At 43.2% G+C, this 15,142-nt stretch overlaps 1 protein-coding gene across 2 annotated transcripts in view; it reads right to left on the reverse strand.

Annotated features, from left to right (window-relative positions):
* The window catches only part of LOC147026913 (protein phosphatase 1L-like), a 154,455-nt gene that overhangs the window by 125,687 nt on the left and 13,626 nt on the right, over positions 1–15,142 (reverse strand). For both annotated transcript variants that reach the window (XM_085882809.1, XM_085882810.1), the window contains exon 2: positions 2,434–2,680. In XM_085882809.1, coding sequence (XP_085738935.1) covers positions 2,434–2,680 — 247 coding nt within the window. The remainder of the gene's footprint in view (positions 1–2,433; positions 2,681–15,142) is intronic.

Consider the following 15,142-nt stretch of genomic DNA (forward strand, 5'->3'; position numbering starts at 1 on the left):
TATGAGATCTTTATACAGACACAAGTCGTTGCATGGCTCATCAAGAGCTCTCGGGCAAGAGTTCCACCATTTGAAATAAATCAGTGTTGCAAAGTCGCAGAATCTTATTATCTTGGGTACCTGGTGTCGTGTTGTGATAACTGCAGTTGGAGGTAGAGTAGAAATTTGAGTTTCTAACATAGCAATCTTTAGACAAAAAATGACCTTTGCCATCCATCGGGCACGGTGCATTGCTCCAGGAAACCGGAAGTCCACTTGTGGTCCATACTGACCAAGATACATCTCCACTAATTTAGCGAACTCTCTGTAGTCATCTCGCTGGTAGGACTGTATGGTTGCAGTGACATTCAGTACTCCTGCTCTCCAGTCATGCATGAGGGCTGAATTCTCCTCGCTGAATTTATCAAGAGCTAAAGTTTTCAAGCTTATTTCACCACTGTGGGGTACAGCTTCGAAATGCTTTTGCATTTTGCATTCGAAATGCTCATCTCGGAAAATCGTCCAAACTTTTACATTCATGATCTGCCACTGCCAAATTCTCCGGGAAAACACAATTTCCGGGAAAAATATCATTTTCCGGGAAACTGTGCCAACAAATTACAAGCCAACCCTGTTACAAACATCGCCAAAGGAGCAGTACATTGATATGTCAGAATTATTTCACCACCAGACACAAGTTTTGATCACTATACAGTGAAAAATAACACTTATTCTGAAAAATGCGCCGGAGCTGCGTGCCTGAACTTTGACCCCGATGTGGACCCCCAAGATGATGACCGCAACTTCTGAAAAATATCAGAAATGTTTTTTTCATGTATTCGAACACATCTGTCCCATCGCCGTTATGTTTTTCAAACTTTCGCAAAAAAGGGGGTGTTTGATGTATATATATATATATATACATACATATATATATATATATATATATATATATATATATATATATATATATATATATATATATATATATATATTTTGCTCTTTCTTCGCAATGACTGACTGATATTAAAGATCGGTACCTTCCGGGTGACATAGAAAGCTGACATTTTGCACTCCAATGGACATCGAAGCCTGTGCACCAGAACAATTCACAGAATCGATGGGCAACATCCATAAATGAAAATATAAATAAATGAAGAAAAAAAATGCAGGTGAGTCATCCGAGACAATAGTGAAGCAGGGTAATTTTGCGTGCCGAAAGACATCGAACCCGATGCACCAGGAAAAAAAAACAAAAAACACAGAACCGATGGAAAGCATCCTTAAATGAAAATATAAATAAATGAAAAATCAAATGCAGGTGAGCGACCCGAGACAATGGAGAAGCACGGTTCATATGCTCACACAATGTGTAAGCACAGCCCGCTGGTATATATATATATTTGTAAGGCAATTTGAGCTACCAAACGACTGTCGTTTCAACTCGTAATACCACTAAAATTAATGGCTCGACATATTTTAATCTTATCGTGGGTCAGTCAGGAAAATATTTTGGCCAAAGTCTTGCACGAACTGGTTGGCCAGGCCTGATTGTCGATTGAAGATGGCAGGAATGTGTTATTTCAGCATGCCGGCAATACCTCACCTCCTGTTTGTGAAAGACAATGTGGGATCTTTGACATCCGCAATCTAATGCTAGCAGATGGTACACCTGGCTCAACATCAATTTCAAGGATGGCAAACTCGGTGACGTAACACACTACCTGTGAAGCACCAATCTGACAGTTTAAAGTCATGTCTGGAATAAAATGCAGAGTCGACATTTCAAAGTCAATTAGGGTACGTCTGCCACATCCCATGAGACAAAGCAATTTGAGCCACCAAAGCATCCCCCAAAATACCTTGAAACACTCTGTACGTCATCAAAATCATTGTCACCATTGCTGCGCTACTTCAACCACAGCTCTTTCCAATCATGAATCCCAAGTCAAAAGGACAAGGAAAATCTTTGAGAAATGCAAAAGAAAACATTTGCCATGCAAACCGAGCCATCAGGGCTCCATTCATGGTGAACTGGTCCTTCCACATGGACCCACGGCACAATAACAAACAAACTGTCGAATACAAGGATTCACCGGATAGAGGCGGAACACCCCCACCCCAATCCAACACAAATTCCATAATTAAAATCCATATGTACAACCATGAAGAAAAATGTTAAAATAACATCATCTGGCTTTATTTTTCTTCATCGTACATTCGGCTCGGCGAGACTTGGCGAGCACAACATTATCATGCGAGGGTGGCTTATATGGCTTCAGTCTTGTACCTAAATGTAAATTTGTCATTGCGACTACAATATTAGCTTGATTGGCATTTCATTTTGCAAAACGTTCAAAGACAAAAACGTTAAAAGCGATACAAAACCAATGGGCATTCTGACCTGCCTGTCAAGTGCAATTCTTCGACACAGCCTGGTCAGTCAAAGCTTACCTGATGAATCATGTACGGAGGAAAGACTCTTCAAAAGCTCTCTTTCCGCCATGCTGATTTCCTCTTTAAGTACGGCCGCGACAGCAGGACGAGACACGAGACTACTTTGCTCACTGGAGGGCTGCGGCCGTGGTGAGGACTTGGGGCCGGACTCTTTCGCTATGACCGGGTTGTCATTCAGCCAACCACCATCAAAGAGTTCGTGAAAACGCCGAAGCAGTCGTGTGTGCACAAGGTCGGCAGCGAGCTGGAGGATGAAAAGCAGAAAAAGAAGTTAGATATATTGCTCAAACACAATTCCTTATACATTGCTCCGACTGCCTGGCAGGACACAATCAGCGTGGCTCTTTTGCTTTGCCCACACACCCACAGTATGAAAGTTTAATGGCCACCTGTCAAGCTCACCATTTGCACTCAGGCAAAGTGTTCCATTATAATTCAGGAACACAGCTTGCTCGATTTACGTTTTTGAGTTTTGATTAAAAAAGCCCTTCAGAACACGAGCATAAAAGGGCAAAGGTGAACAGGGATTGTAACAAGACCAGAAACGAGTCATTCTCAAATTGTACAGTGTATGTTGTGATTCCAAATAGCAGGCCCATTCCAGGTGCAACTTCTTCTACTCACATTAATTACTTTCCACAAAAAAAACAAAGATTTATCAGGTTTGTACATTTGGCCTCAACAGCAATATGCAGAGCAGAATCGTGCTGGTGCTGCAAGACTGCACAGTGCAGGGTTGTAAGAAGGAATCATTAAGATTTATCACCACGATTACATCTTTAGCAGCCTGAGACTTTCTCCATTGTAAAGGCCATAATATGACATTGGATACATCGTATAGTGTTGTATCATACAAATTTTTGTTCACCGTCTCACATATGTGATTCAATGTACGTGTCGAACATTATTGCACAGGTTCGATGTTCAGCGATGCTATGCATTTTAAGCTGGTTTGGTGTTGCTGCTTGTGCCCGAAGGCAGAAGCACATGACCATGACTGATGCAAAAAGGTGACGCTTGCACACCAACTATCACTAGAAGATGGGAGACATGGCTTAACGTTCATCCGAGGGATGGCATACTTTGTGATGCAACACCCTGCTGGAGAATCACCAATCTGACAGTTAGTCAGGTCGGGAATCTAACCCCAACAGGACAGCTCAAAGGTAAGAACGTTATTTCTGCGTCCATTATGTTGGGAAGACAATGAAAACAAACGAAAAACAAGACAAAGAGCAATCAAAGATTGGAGACTCTTGCCTGGACTTTTGTGTCGTGTTTGTGTAGTGCATTTTGTATGGCGTTTGTGTGCTCGTGTGTTACGTAATTAATAAGAGACGAAATTAGAACTGATACTTTATAACTGCTGGCAGTGATGACCGGGTACCACGACGTCCTGCTTTGATGGCACCCCGCTTTGATTGGACACCTGACCCTGACCCATGACATTTATTATTATTCAATTTAATTTAGAACGGGATAAAAAATAAATTAAATTCAAATCAAATGGAAGACAAAATAAGTACAGTACTGTATTGGAGTAATCAGAAGGAAGCCACACAAGTAAAGATGAAATAATCAGGAGGAACCTGGATAGGATTCACATTTCAGCTGCTACTCCTCTACCCTCGAACCCATCTAGGCACAGCCAAGTGAGCATTATTCAAAAAAGAAAAAAAAAATGAACACAGATCAAAAAAAAATTCATTCTGGTGGCCAGACCATGTGTCTGATCAAGTAAGAATTTAAAACTTGTATTCCCCATCACCACTAGATCAGAACTGTGAAGTTTCATGTCGATTAATTAAGCGGTTCCAGAGAAACATTACTTAATATATTTTTTCAATCCAATAATATGGCTGCCAAACCATGTGACATCAATTATTCATGAACAAACTTGCACACTCAAAGCTTGGGGAACATTGATGTGAAGTTTCCCCTCTGTCCCGCCGTTCGAGAAGATTTTGTCGGTTTTAGGGTAAATCCAATAATATGGCTGCCAAACCACATGACCTACGATGTCATATGTGTGAACCTTTTGTTCCTCATGGATAGGTGTTCATGCGTGTAAAGCTTCACCTCGATCTGTTCAGCCACTTCAGAAAAGAAGATGTTGAAGGTTTAAAGAAAAAAAAAAAAGACTGCCGAATCATGTGACCGATGACGTCATCAATTTTTTTTCTATGGACCATTTTATCCCGAGATGACCCTCAATTTTTTTTATACTGATCAGATCTAGCGTTCAGATGTACATATACAATTACGACGTCATAACAAAGGCATCATAGGAAATCACTTTTATTCCGCATGAGGAGTACTTGCCGTGTGCTAAGTTTCAATTATTTCCTTGGTGCGGTTTCAGAGATACAGAGGGTTAAATGGCTGCCACACCATGCGACCTATGAAGCCACACTGATCAATAAAACATTCCACATGAGTAGTCGCTCCGATGGTGAAAATTTCGATTCAATCCGACAGGTGGTTGCGGAGAAACAACACTAAAGTTCTGTGCAGACAAACAAACCCAAATACAATGCCCTCTCCTCCGGCGAGGGTAAAAAAGAAAGAAGAAAAATCAAAGGAATCTTTCCTATGCACATAGAACCTGCAGTGGTTTTCAACCTTAAAATGAGTATCAGCATCCTTGTCCAATCCAACCAGATAAAGGCATGAATTATACAACGCCAAGGCTCACATTCTTTCTCTTTCCAACTACAAAACCAAGGACATGTTACAAGATGTCACACATTGTTTTCAAATTAGTCTTTCATTTCATAGTCGGAAACATCTGGTGACAGTTGATTAGGTTTCTTCCTCAAAATTAACTCATCCCCAGAATGCCTTTATTATTTTGCCCGAAATATCTGTGCATGCGATGCCTCTTGGTCTCGAAGCCCTTCTCCATCTTGTCACATCTATTTTGCTTTCGGTGTTCAATACATCAAAAATGCCAGCATCGGTTCCAATATTTATGTCTTTCCTTATTTTTCTTCTTCTTTTACTCCCTCCAGTGTCGCAACAAATGATGGCTGATCTTTCCTCTGGCCACACGTGGTGTGCTGGAACGCAAACAACACGGAGCTGATGTAGCGGAAAATGGAAGGTTTGGATGTGGGAATTTAAACACTCCAGCGCCATGGGGATTTATCTCACAGTCGTCCCATATGTGGAGAAGCATATTGGTACTTGTGCTCCAAAGGTCACAATTGAAACCACGTTCTCGACCAACGCAGACCAAGCTGAGCTGTCAGGTGAGTTAAAGGGTGATTTAACTGCCTTTGAAGTGAGAAGAATCCCTTAGGGACCCGAGAACAAATGCAATAACCACACGACTTCAACAACCTTGCCTGTATTTTCAAGGGTACAGACTTTAGCATTCAGTGCAGATTGGGAAGCATTTCCCCATATGTATGCAACATGATACTGCAGCTATACTTCAGCAGGAAATCATGGTTTGTGTGAAAACTGCAATGTCTTTAACACGTTTACAAAATAATCTTTGGCAAAAAATTAAATATTTATAAATCCTCAGTCTTCTTTCTTTCTTTCAATGACCACAATTATTGCCACCTTCTTGTTGGGAAGGCCAGAGAATAATTTTTATGCAAGTCCCCAATTATTCACATGGAACATTCAGAATTGGCTGATCTGGCATGATATCAGATTCACGATGATTTTCACAAGAAGGTGCATTTTGTTCAGGGTGGTGGCGACAACTTGCCGACTCTTTGAAAAACACACTGTGGGATCATTAATGTCCACCAATGACCAGGGCTTGAAGACAGGTCCTCCAGCTAAACGTCATCGTGGCCTTTTATGGATGGCTGGGTTGAGAATTGAACCCAGGATATATAGCTCAAACATGGCCTGTGTGTGTGTGTGTGTGTGTGTGTGTGTATATATATATAGTTACAGCTGTGGAAATTCACAGAACACCATTCAGGCTTCCCCAAGATCAGTTATGTCGATAAGTCTGTGTTCAGATTAGATTTCCCCACCGATGTCGAAAGGGATTTTTTTCGTGTGACCGGGCTGTGATCTTTGAGGTAGTGTTATTCTTTTGCTATCGTTATTTTGGACCAACCGCATTTCAACCACCACAACCACCTTCTCCACAATCGCCAACATCCCCACAGACAACGAACAACCACCTTCTCCACAGCCGCCTTCACAATCGCCTCCTCCACAACCACCTTCACACAACCACCTTCTCCACAACGCCAACCACAGCCACCATCTCCTAAACCACATCTCCCCCAATAACCAACAACGAACACCATCGCCTCACCTTCGACTCCGCAAATGCCGCCATCTTTGTGCCAGCCACGGCGAGTTCCCAGCGAACAGCATCGCTGCAAATAGACGCGGGGGTTTCCTCGTTGCGCAGGGACGGTGATTTCACCCACGTCCGCTCTCCTTTGTTGGCGCCAGCGACGGTGATTTCACCCACGTCCGCTCTCCGAGCTTCGCATCGAAATCGGATCAGGAGATCGAAGGGGACGGAGCCAGCGGAGGGTCAGAGATCAAACCTCACCTCACGGGCCCTATAAAAAAGCGCGCAGAGCGCCAAGCTCGCAGTCGGTCTGGGTTTGGAGTTGTGTGAAGATCAAGGTTCGGGTACAGTGGAGGGCAGTAGAGGTCTGGGTTCGCCGAGGAGCCAAGGAGCGCGGCCAAGCCTGCCGTGCCGCGCAGAACTGCGCGTTCGTGTGCGGGACGTGGAGAGGCCAGAGAGGAGTCACCAGCCAGCGGCATAACGGTCCGAGGTGATCAGACCTTGGGACAGTCCGAGCAACGCTGAGGGATGGACGGGCTCTTACAGAGGGCATCAACTCTAAAAGAGCAAAGACCCGTTCGTTCCCCGGAGGCGTTGTCAGCTGGGCCCAAACCACCAGGCCGCACGATGAGGCCTGGGCCGAACCGCGGTCACGCCAGCTGCTGTGAGGACGGGACGTCGTGGGTTGCCCCAGCGAGGCACTACAAAGGTGAAGGTAACCCCCCCGGCCTCTCGGAGCTTCTGTGGTCGTCACAGCTCCGTGAATATAAAGACCCAAGAGGTCCAGTCTACCCCTCGTCTTTCCTGGGGTTTTTCCTTGTTACTTTGCATGAACGTTGTGGCACCATGTCCTAAGGTAGAACTGATGTTAAGTGCAAGTGACTGTACATAATGAATATACGGTTGTACTCTTTGTCTTGTTCGCGTCTTGTCCATACCCCCATTCATTGCATGTATATATCTGCATTGCTTCTTTGACCGTATATGTGTGCAAATAAATATCCTTGGGTGAATGTAAACATGTCGTTGCGTCCTTTTCCCTCCATTGAACTGCCGTATTGCATTCGGAATATAGTTGGTTTTTTTAAGAGCCGGTAATAGAATCGGGTCCCACGGGGCCTCGCGATAATACCCCGCTCAGTCATCCCAAAACGGAGCGAGCTGCTTAAGCGGCTCGTTTCAAAGCAGGCCCCGTTGAGGTACAATCTCTCGGTAGTCTGCCGCGCGATTAATTAGGTAAATCGACTACTCGGCGATCGGACCCTGTAATGCGTGGGAAAAGTACGAACAAGGTTGTGGTGTGCTTAAAACACACCTGTGGCTAGTTTTCGGCGTTGATCCGGAAAGCCGCGACTGGATTGCTACGTCGGTGGGTGAAGTGGCCGCCATTAACTAAACGCGGTCGCTCGCACACCAGCAGGTGGAAAATCAACAATATATATATATATATATATATATATATATATATATATATATATATATATATATATATATATATATATATATATATATATATATATATACACACACACACGTCATGCGCCGCTTAACGACGTTCCGGGTAACGACGGATCGCAAATACGACGGATCTGGCAGCTCTGAAAAAATAAAAAATAAAAAAATGCAACTGAAAAATTCCTATTGCCGAGTGATGTAGCCTCGTATAAAAATAGCACATACAATTATGTACACTGTACAGTACATAATACCTCATAATGATAAACGACAGTGTGGCCCTGTTACAATGCGATCGTTGAGGTCCATAAAATGTCATCGCGAAAAAAACAGGATCGTGCGAAATCGGGATTCAAGGAAATCGCCTTTCAAACTGAACCGATGTTTGCACGTTTACCTTCGAGCAAGGAAATTAGCTTTGAATTGAAGAATTCCGCGAATAAATCGTTGTTCTGAGTCGACGTTAAAACAAATTTATTTTTGGTGAAGCTTTTCATGTTGTTAAAACAATCGCACTGTTCCGAAAATATATCACAATTGACAGGTGCTCGTTTCTTCATTTGTAAATTATAACATCGATGCAATGATTACATATTTATAAAATCCAAACGCTAATTATTCACCTTTCTATAATCGATGCGAGAGGAGATTGTAAGCTGCTGCTCACAACACCGATGGCCGTCATGAACAGCACAAAGGTAAATCTGATGCGTCTTCCGTCTCTCTTGGATGTGTGTTACAACTGCCGACAGTATTCAGTACAGTAACATGCTGTACAGGTTTGTATCCGAGGAGCAATAGGCTACACCATATAGCCTAGGTGTCTCGGTTTGTGTCAGTACGATGTTCGAAAACGAAAACGAAAAAAAAAAATGATGTTCGCACAACGACGACGTCGCTTTACGACGCGTTTCTCAGAACGTAACCCCGTCGTTAAGTGGTGCATGACTGTATATATATATATATATATATATATATATATATATATATATATATATATATATATATATATATATATATATATATATATATATATTTCCAGCAGTGTGTGTGTGTGTGTGTGTGTGTGTGTGTGTGTGTGTGTGTGTGTGTGTGTGTGTGTGTGTGTGTGTGTGTGTGTGTGTGTGACCACTGTTTCTCGACAACCTCTGGTACAATCTAATTGAAACTTGCCAGGTATATTGCTGGGGACCTGAGGATGTGCGTTTTCAAGGTTTGATATTAATCGGACAAGTGCTTCCCAAGTTATGGCCATTTATTTACCAACCAATGGGAAGACACGTTGTTGCGTGGGCATGGCAGATGGGGAAGGGAACCTCAGCCGCGTTCCCCATTACGGTTACAACGTACGGGCTTCCGGAGAGTGATGACTTCGTGTATTCTAATAATTTCTTATGCGCATTTATAGATAAACACAATGGCCCAAGTTATGATCGTTTTCATATTAGACGGTGTATAAATTTCGGGAACATCAGAGTGCTGGTATACTCCGAACCAGGAAGTAAATTTTTTCTCTCTCTTCTCTTCTCTTTTTGTTTTTCCTTGCCATGACATTGCGAAAAGGCAAAATACATTGGCGCTAATTGAATAATTGGGTATTAAAAATAAATTGCGAATAATCGTAACTGCGAATAATATCGAACTTCCGGGTCACGCACGTACGGGCACGTGAGAGCGAAGAAACGGCCTGTGTGGTTTATTTATTTATTATTATTTTTTTTTTTTACGGGCACGTACTAGTATATATAATTCCAGCAGTGTGTGTGTGTGTGTGTGTGTGTGTGTGTGTGTGTGTGTGTGTGTGTTTGTGTGTGTGTGTGTGTGTGTGTGTGTGTGTGTGTGTGTGTGTGTGTGTGTGTGTGTGTGTGTGTGTGTGTGTGTGTGTGTGTGTGCGCGCGCGCGTTTGTCTGTATGCGACCGCAGTTTCTCGACGTCCGCCAGTCTGATCGGATTGAAACTTGTCAGGAATATTGCCGGGGCCCCATGGATGTGCCTTTTCAAGGTTTGATATCAATCGGACGAGCGGTTCCCAAGTTACGGCCATTTATCCGTCGACCAATGACAAGACACGGTGCTATGACTCACGAATGACGTCACAATTAATGTTTATTTTTTAATATTTTTTTTTTTTTGCACGATTGAGGGTCCGATGTGATTGAAACTTGTCAGGAATATTGCTGGGGACCCGCGGATGTGCCTTTTCAAGGTTTGATATTAATGTGTCTTAATATTAATGTCTGTGTGTTTGATAGGGGGAGAGAGGGGGGAGAGAGAGGGGGCATCACAATTCAAGAGAGGGGGAGAGAGGAGGTGCGAGAGAGGGGGGGCGTCACAATTCAAGAGAGGGGGAGAGAGGAAGTGCGAGAGAGGGGGGGAGAGAGGGGACCTACGGGCCGGCACTAATATATATATATATATATATATATATATATATATATATATATATATATATATATATATATATATATATATATATATATATATATATATATGGTAACAAAGTTCTTAAGCATCTCACCACTTCCCCATCTCTCACTTCTTCAGGGGTATGTTTTGGAGCCAAATAAATTTCGGGCTACGTAATTGATTAAAGTTCTGAGGGTGGGTTTGTCGCGTAGGGGTAATTTGGAGGAATGTCTACATGTCTGTAACTTTTGTATATATTGCCTGTATCTCCATTGCTTGTGTCCTGCCTTTTCTTGCCAGTATAATAACTGCTCGTTTTCCCACCATTTCTTGTTTGAATTGCCATTGCACGTTTCTCCTGTCATTTTCTGCCTTGCTTGCTTTGATTAAACCTTTGGGTATAAAGAACGGTGTCTTCACTTATCGTGTTCGGGTTTGGTCGAATATAGAGCTCCTGGGAGTAATTAGCCCAAGCGGTTGATTGGTGTCTGATAGGTGATAGGGTGTGGCGCATCATGTTGGTTCGCTCAGCCAACTGATATCCATAGCACAGCTGCCGACAGTTCCCTATCTGCTTCAGTCATCTCACAGGTGCGGTAAACCGACCCTGGGCATGAGGATCCGGCCAGAGTTGAGTGATGTAGACTGCAGCCAGCGTCCATGGTCTTTTTATAGACGTGTCGACCTTTCGGAGTTATCAGAGCTGACGTCCACCACATTATTATTTGGTTTTTTAAGGAAAAACAGGAGCATCCAACCAAAAAGAAACTAGATCTACTCTGCTAATCTAGTAATAAAGAAGCAAAAGCAGATCTCATCTCAGGCGACCTTTTGCCTCAGGCCAATTAGTCGATACTCCTGTTGAACCCCCAACTCACGGGGCATGGTAATTTGGTCACGGGCAACTTTGTCACGGTAAAATGGTCACAGGGTAATTTGGTCACGGCAATTCGGTCACAAGGTAATTGGGTCACAAGGTAATTTGGTCACGGAAATTCGGTCACGGTATTATTATTATTTATTATTCACTGCATTTAAGGCCGCATTTATTCACGTGACCGCATTTAAGGCCAGTAAGGCCCAAGAGCAGTAATAAACATTTTCATTTCATAGCCGGCGAATCTTGTTGGCATAAATGACGTATTGACCAAATTTACTGACTACTATAATGGAATCGATTCTGTCTCTCTCAACTTTTAAATTCCGATTCCATTATAGTAGTCAGTAAACTTGGTCAATACGTCATTGATGCCAACAAGATTCGCCAGCCATGAAATGAAAATGTTTATTACTGCTCTTGGGCCTTACTGGCCTTAAATGCAGTGAATAATAAATAATAATACCGTGACCAAATTACCTTGTGACCATTTTACCGTGACCAAATTACCTACATTCCAACTCACACCCCCCAAATTGTTTTTTTTTCAGTTATTCCTTTCTGAGAGTTTGCTCCTGTATCCATCCTATCACCCCCTACATTCTTCTCTACCCCTCACCCTCTGTTGCCCGTCTCTGCATATTTTGGCACTCAGCCCTATTGGTATTTCCCCCCATCCCTTTCTGCTGTTCCTTTTGTTCTGTTGAGTCCTGATCCATTCTGTGTTCTAGCTCTTCCACAAGCCTCGACTCTGTATACAAAAACAGCACCCCCCCCCCAAGAAAAAAATACCCATTGAAGTTATTCTGGAGACTCATTCAGTGATGTGTTAAACTCTTGTGGAAAGGTGTTCCATGCTTCTTCCAAGACCTTCCAGAGATCATCTAAATTGCTGGGATTCTTTTTTACTTTTTCTTGTGCAAATGGTTCCATACGGCTTCAATGATATTCATATGTGGGCTTTGAGGAGACCAGTCCACGTGTTGAAGGACTCCCACTTTCTCTTTCGTTTGCAAATCAGTTTTCATTACTCCAGCTGAGTTTTTCTGGTTCATCACCTTGTTGGAAGATCACATTTGGACCAATAGGTCTTGCACCACCTGGGGATAGCATGGTGGATTAAATTTTGTTTGCATCTTGCTGCAGCCAATATATTGTGATGGTTCTGGGAACTGAGACCCCAAAGCAATGGCAAACAAAAAAAAAATATAGCGGTTCCCGAGGTAGTTATTTCGTTATTAGTTGTTCCAGATAAGGTCCCCTTCCCTTGTGACTAATGGGTTACAAAGGGAATATGTATTGTGAGGGGTTATTTAGGTTTTTTTCCCCATTTTCTGTTCGAGACACAAACCTTTCCTCACACGACAAAGCACGCGCTGACAGCAGCCCAATTTGCAGTGCGCATCACAACCTGTTTGAATGTATGTGCCACAACCAAACTTCCATTTCCACCAACAAAGCTTTCTTCACCACATTCCAGTGATAACCACCCTGTCATCTTCAGATACACATCTCTATCACCCAACAAGGACACTTCAACTCTCACAACCACAGCAACCTCATTCAACTTGGTCTGAGCCCAAAATAGTCACCACTACCCACCGCCTTCCTACACCTCAGGACTATCATCTCACCTCACCCATGGACACCTTTGGTTCACACCCGGACCTAAGCCCAGCACTGTTACAAACGGAGCCTTTTACAAGTTGTGCTTGCTGTTCCTACACATTTCTCTATCAGCAGAGACCGCCCTCCTATCATGTAAGTCATTTGCTCCCTTCCCAGATGTTTGAGGGACAGATTGAGACTGCTGTACTTAGTCTCCATTTTAAGTCGGGAGCTGGCATGCATGGCACAATTGGAAGACAACTGAAAGCGATTCCAGCACAGCAACCTCACGGAGAAGGTGACCTTACCCCAGAGCACATCTGGACCAATGAGCACACCATGCTCAGAGGAAAGAGGGTAGTGTGTAATCCATGCTCCCAGGAACCACCCCCACAAGAGGTGGGGATTCACCCTTAATCCCACCCAAACTCCGCCCCCCCCCAACCTCTTCCACTCCCAAGGCCCTTAAGTATTGCCGCAGGTCACTGGAGTGGTGTTTTTGCAAGAGCTTCTGGAGCGAGAGCTGGTCGTGGTTGTTGCGGGACGGAACAGGATGATGAGGAAGCGTACCAAATGCCAGGCAGTCTGGGCACAGTATTGAGCAAGAGGTGAAATCAGCAATCATAGATAATAGGTAATTCTGGTCCTCACACGTTCTCGTTCTTTTCTGACTCATCTACTGTGGACGCACAAGAGTAATCAGTGAGGGCAAAGTCCGAACAACTGCTCTTTTTAAAGTGTCCACTGACTCGCACCCTGTCTTTCCCTCTCCGAGCACCCGACACCGAATCTCACTCACATCTCTTCATCATGCACACAGACACCTCCTTTTGCTTTCATTACCCTCCACGCTTACCTTCCCTGCTCTTTGGAACAGCACGTGCCCGCATGTACGTGCCAGGTAAGCCAGAGGTCGCCACTGCCTCAGCTTTTCTTATCTCTCTTACTTGTCTACCCTTCCACAAAGTGATCCTAATGGCACCTGTTATGTTAACTTAAGTACATTTGTGTAAGCTAGATATAATTGGTTCTTTGTCTTCTCTTTGTCTCTATATTGCATGAATTTGTATTCTTGTATGTCTTTTGCCACATCACATTAATACTGAATGCCCCTGCTGTACGAATACCCCCTGTTAATAAACCCCTCGTCTTCGCTGTGCCACATGCTTTTTCTCATGCTTCCTTATAAATAAACCTATGTCAGTTGTTCAGTTCAATCAGCTCATAGCGTCCTTTCCTCCATTGGTCCAGCACAGTCTGCAGTATTGTTCGACAGGAAGTTTCACCCCATGTAATTTGCTCTCATTAGCCAGTGTGCACTTGCTGTATCGCTCAGCAGTTGTCCGAGTGTGCACAGAGGGCAATAAACTCGCCTAATCTAGTCAGCTCCTCAGGTAAACAGTGTTAGACGGATAACCCTGTTAGAAATGATGCAGTTAATTGACGTTCGTGGTTGCTTAACAACCTGCCAGGCCACAGTTATCCATGGTACGTTGGTTTCAACAACAAAAAACATTCAGAGGGCCAAAAGCAAACAAACTAGAGGGGGAGCACTCAGTAGAGTGCAAAACCTCCGCCGCCATCACTGCTCGGTCACTCAATTGAACCTGATATTCTATTCATTCAATTTGATCAACAGTGCTCACAGATTTATAGTTTGCAACTTTCCCTTTTACTTTTAACATTTACATACTCAATTCATTCGTCATAACTAGATTCCTTAAGACAGAAATTGATTTTACATGAGTATATCCACCTGAAGTTACAAAATCAGCCGTAATTATAGTTTTGGCATGTTTTTTTTGTTGGAAATCACTTAAAACATGTAGAAATGCAAAAAAAAAAAAATTTCAAATATTTTTTTCAAAATGGCCGCCATAGCGGCCATATTGGATTTTGGACCAAGTCCAAAATCTAATGGCATGATCCTTGAACCATACCTAATCCCCCCACCAAGTTGCGTCGAAATCCGTCGAGGAGTTTTTCCGTAATACTGTTCACAAACAAACAAGCAGTCTTAGACTGGTACTTATGAAATCGTCAACTTGACCTCTGACCTTGTCTAATAAAAGCTCTCTCCAGAGAAG

Source organism: Eptatretus burgeri, chromosome 5 (genome assembly GCF_056783735.1).
Source record: "Eptatretus burgeri isolate ZD-2024b chromosome 5, Ebu_testis_v1, whole genome shotgun sequence".
NCBI lineage: Eukaryota > Metazoa > Chordata > Myxini > Myxiniformes > Myxinidae > Eptatretus > Eptatretus burgeri.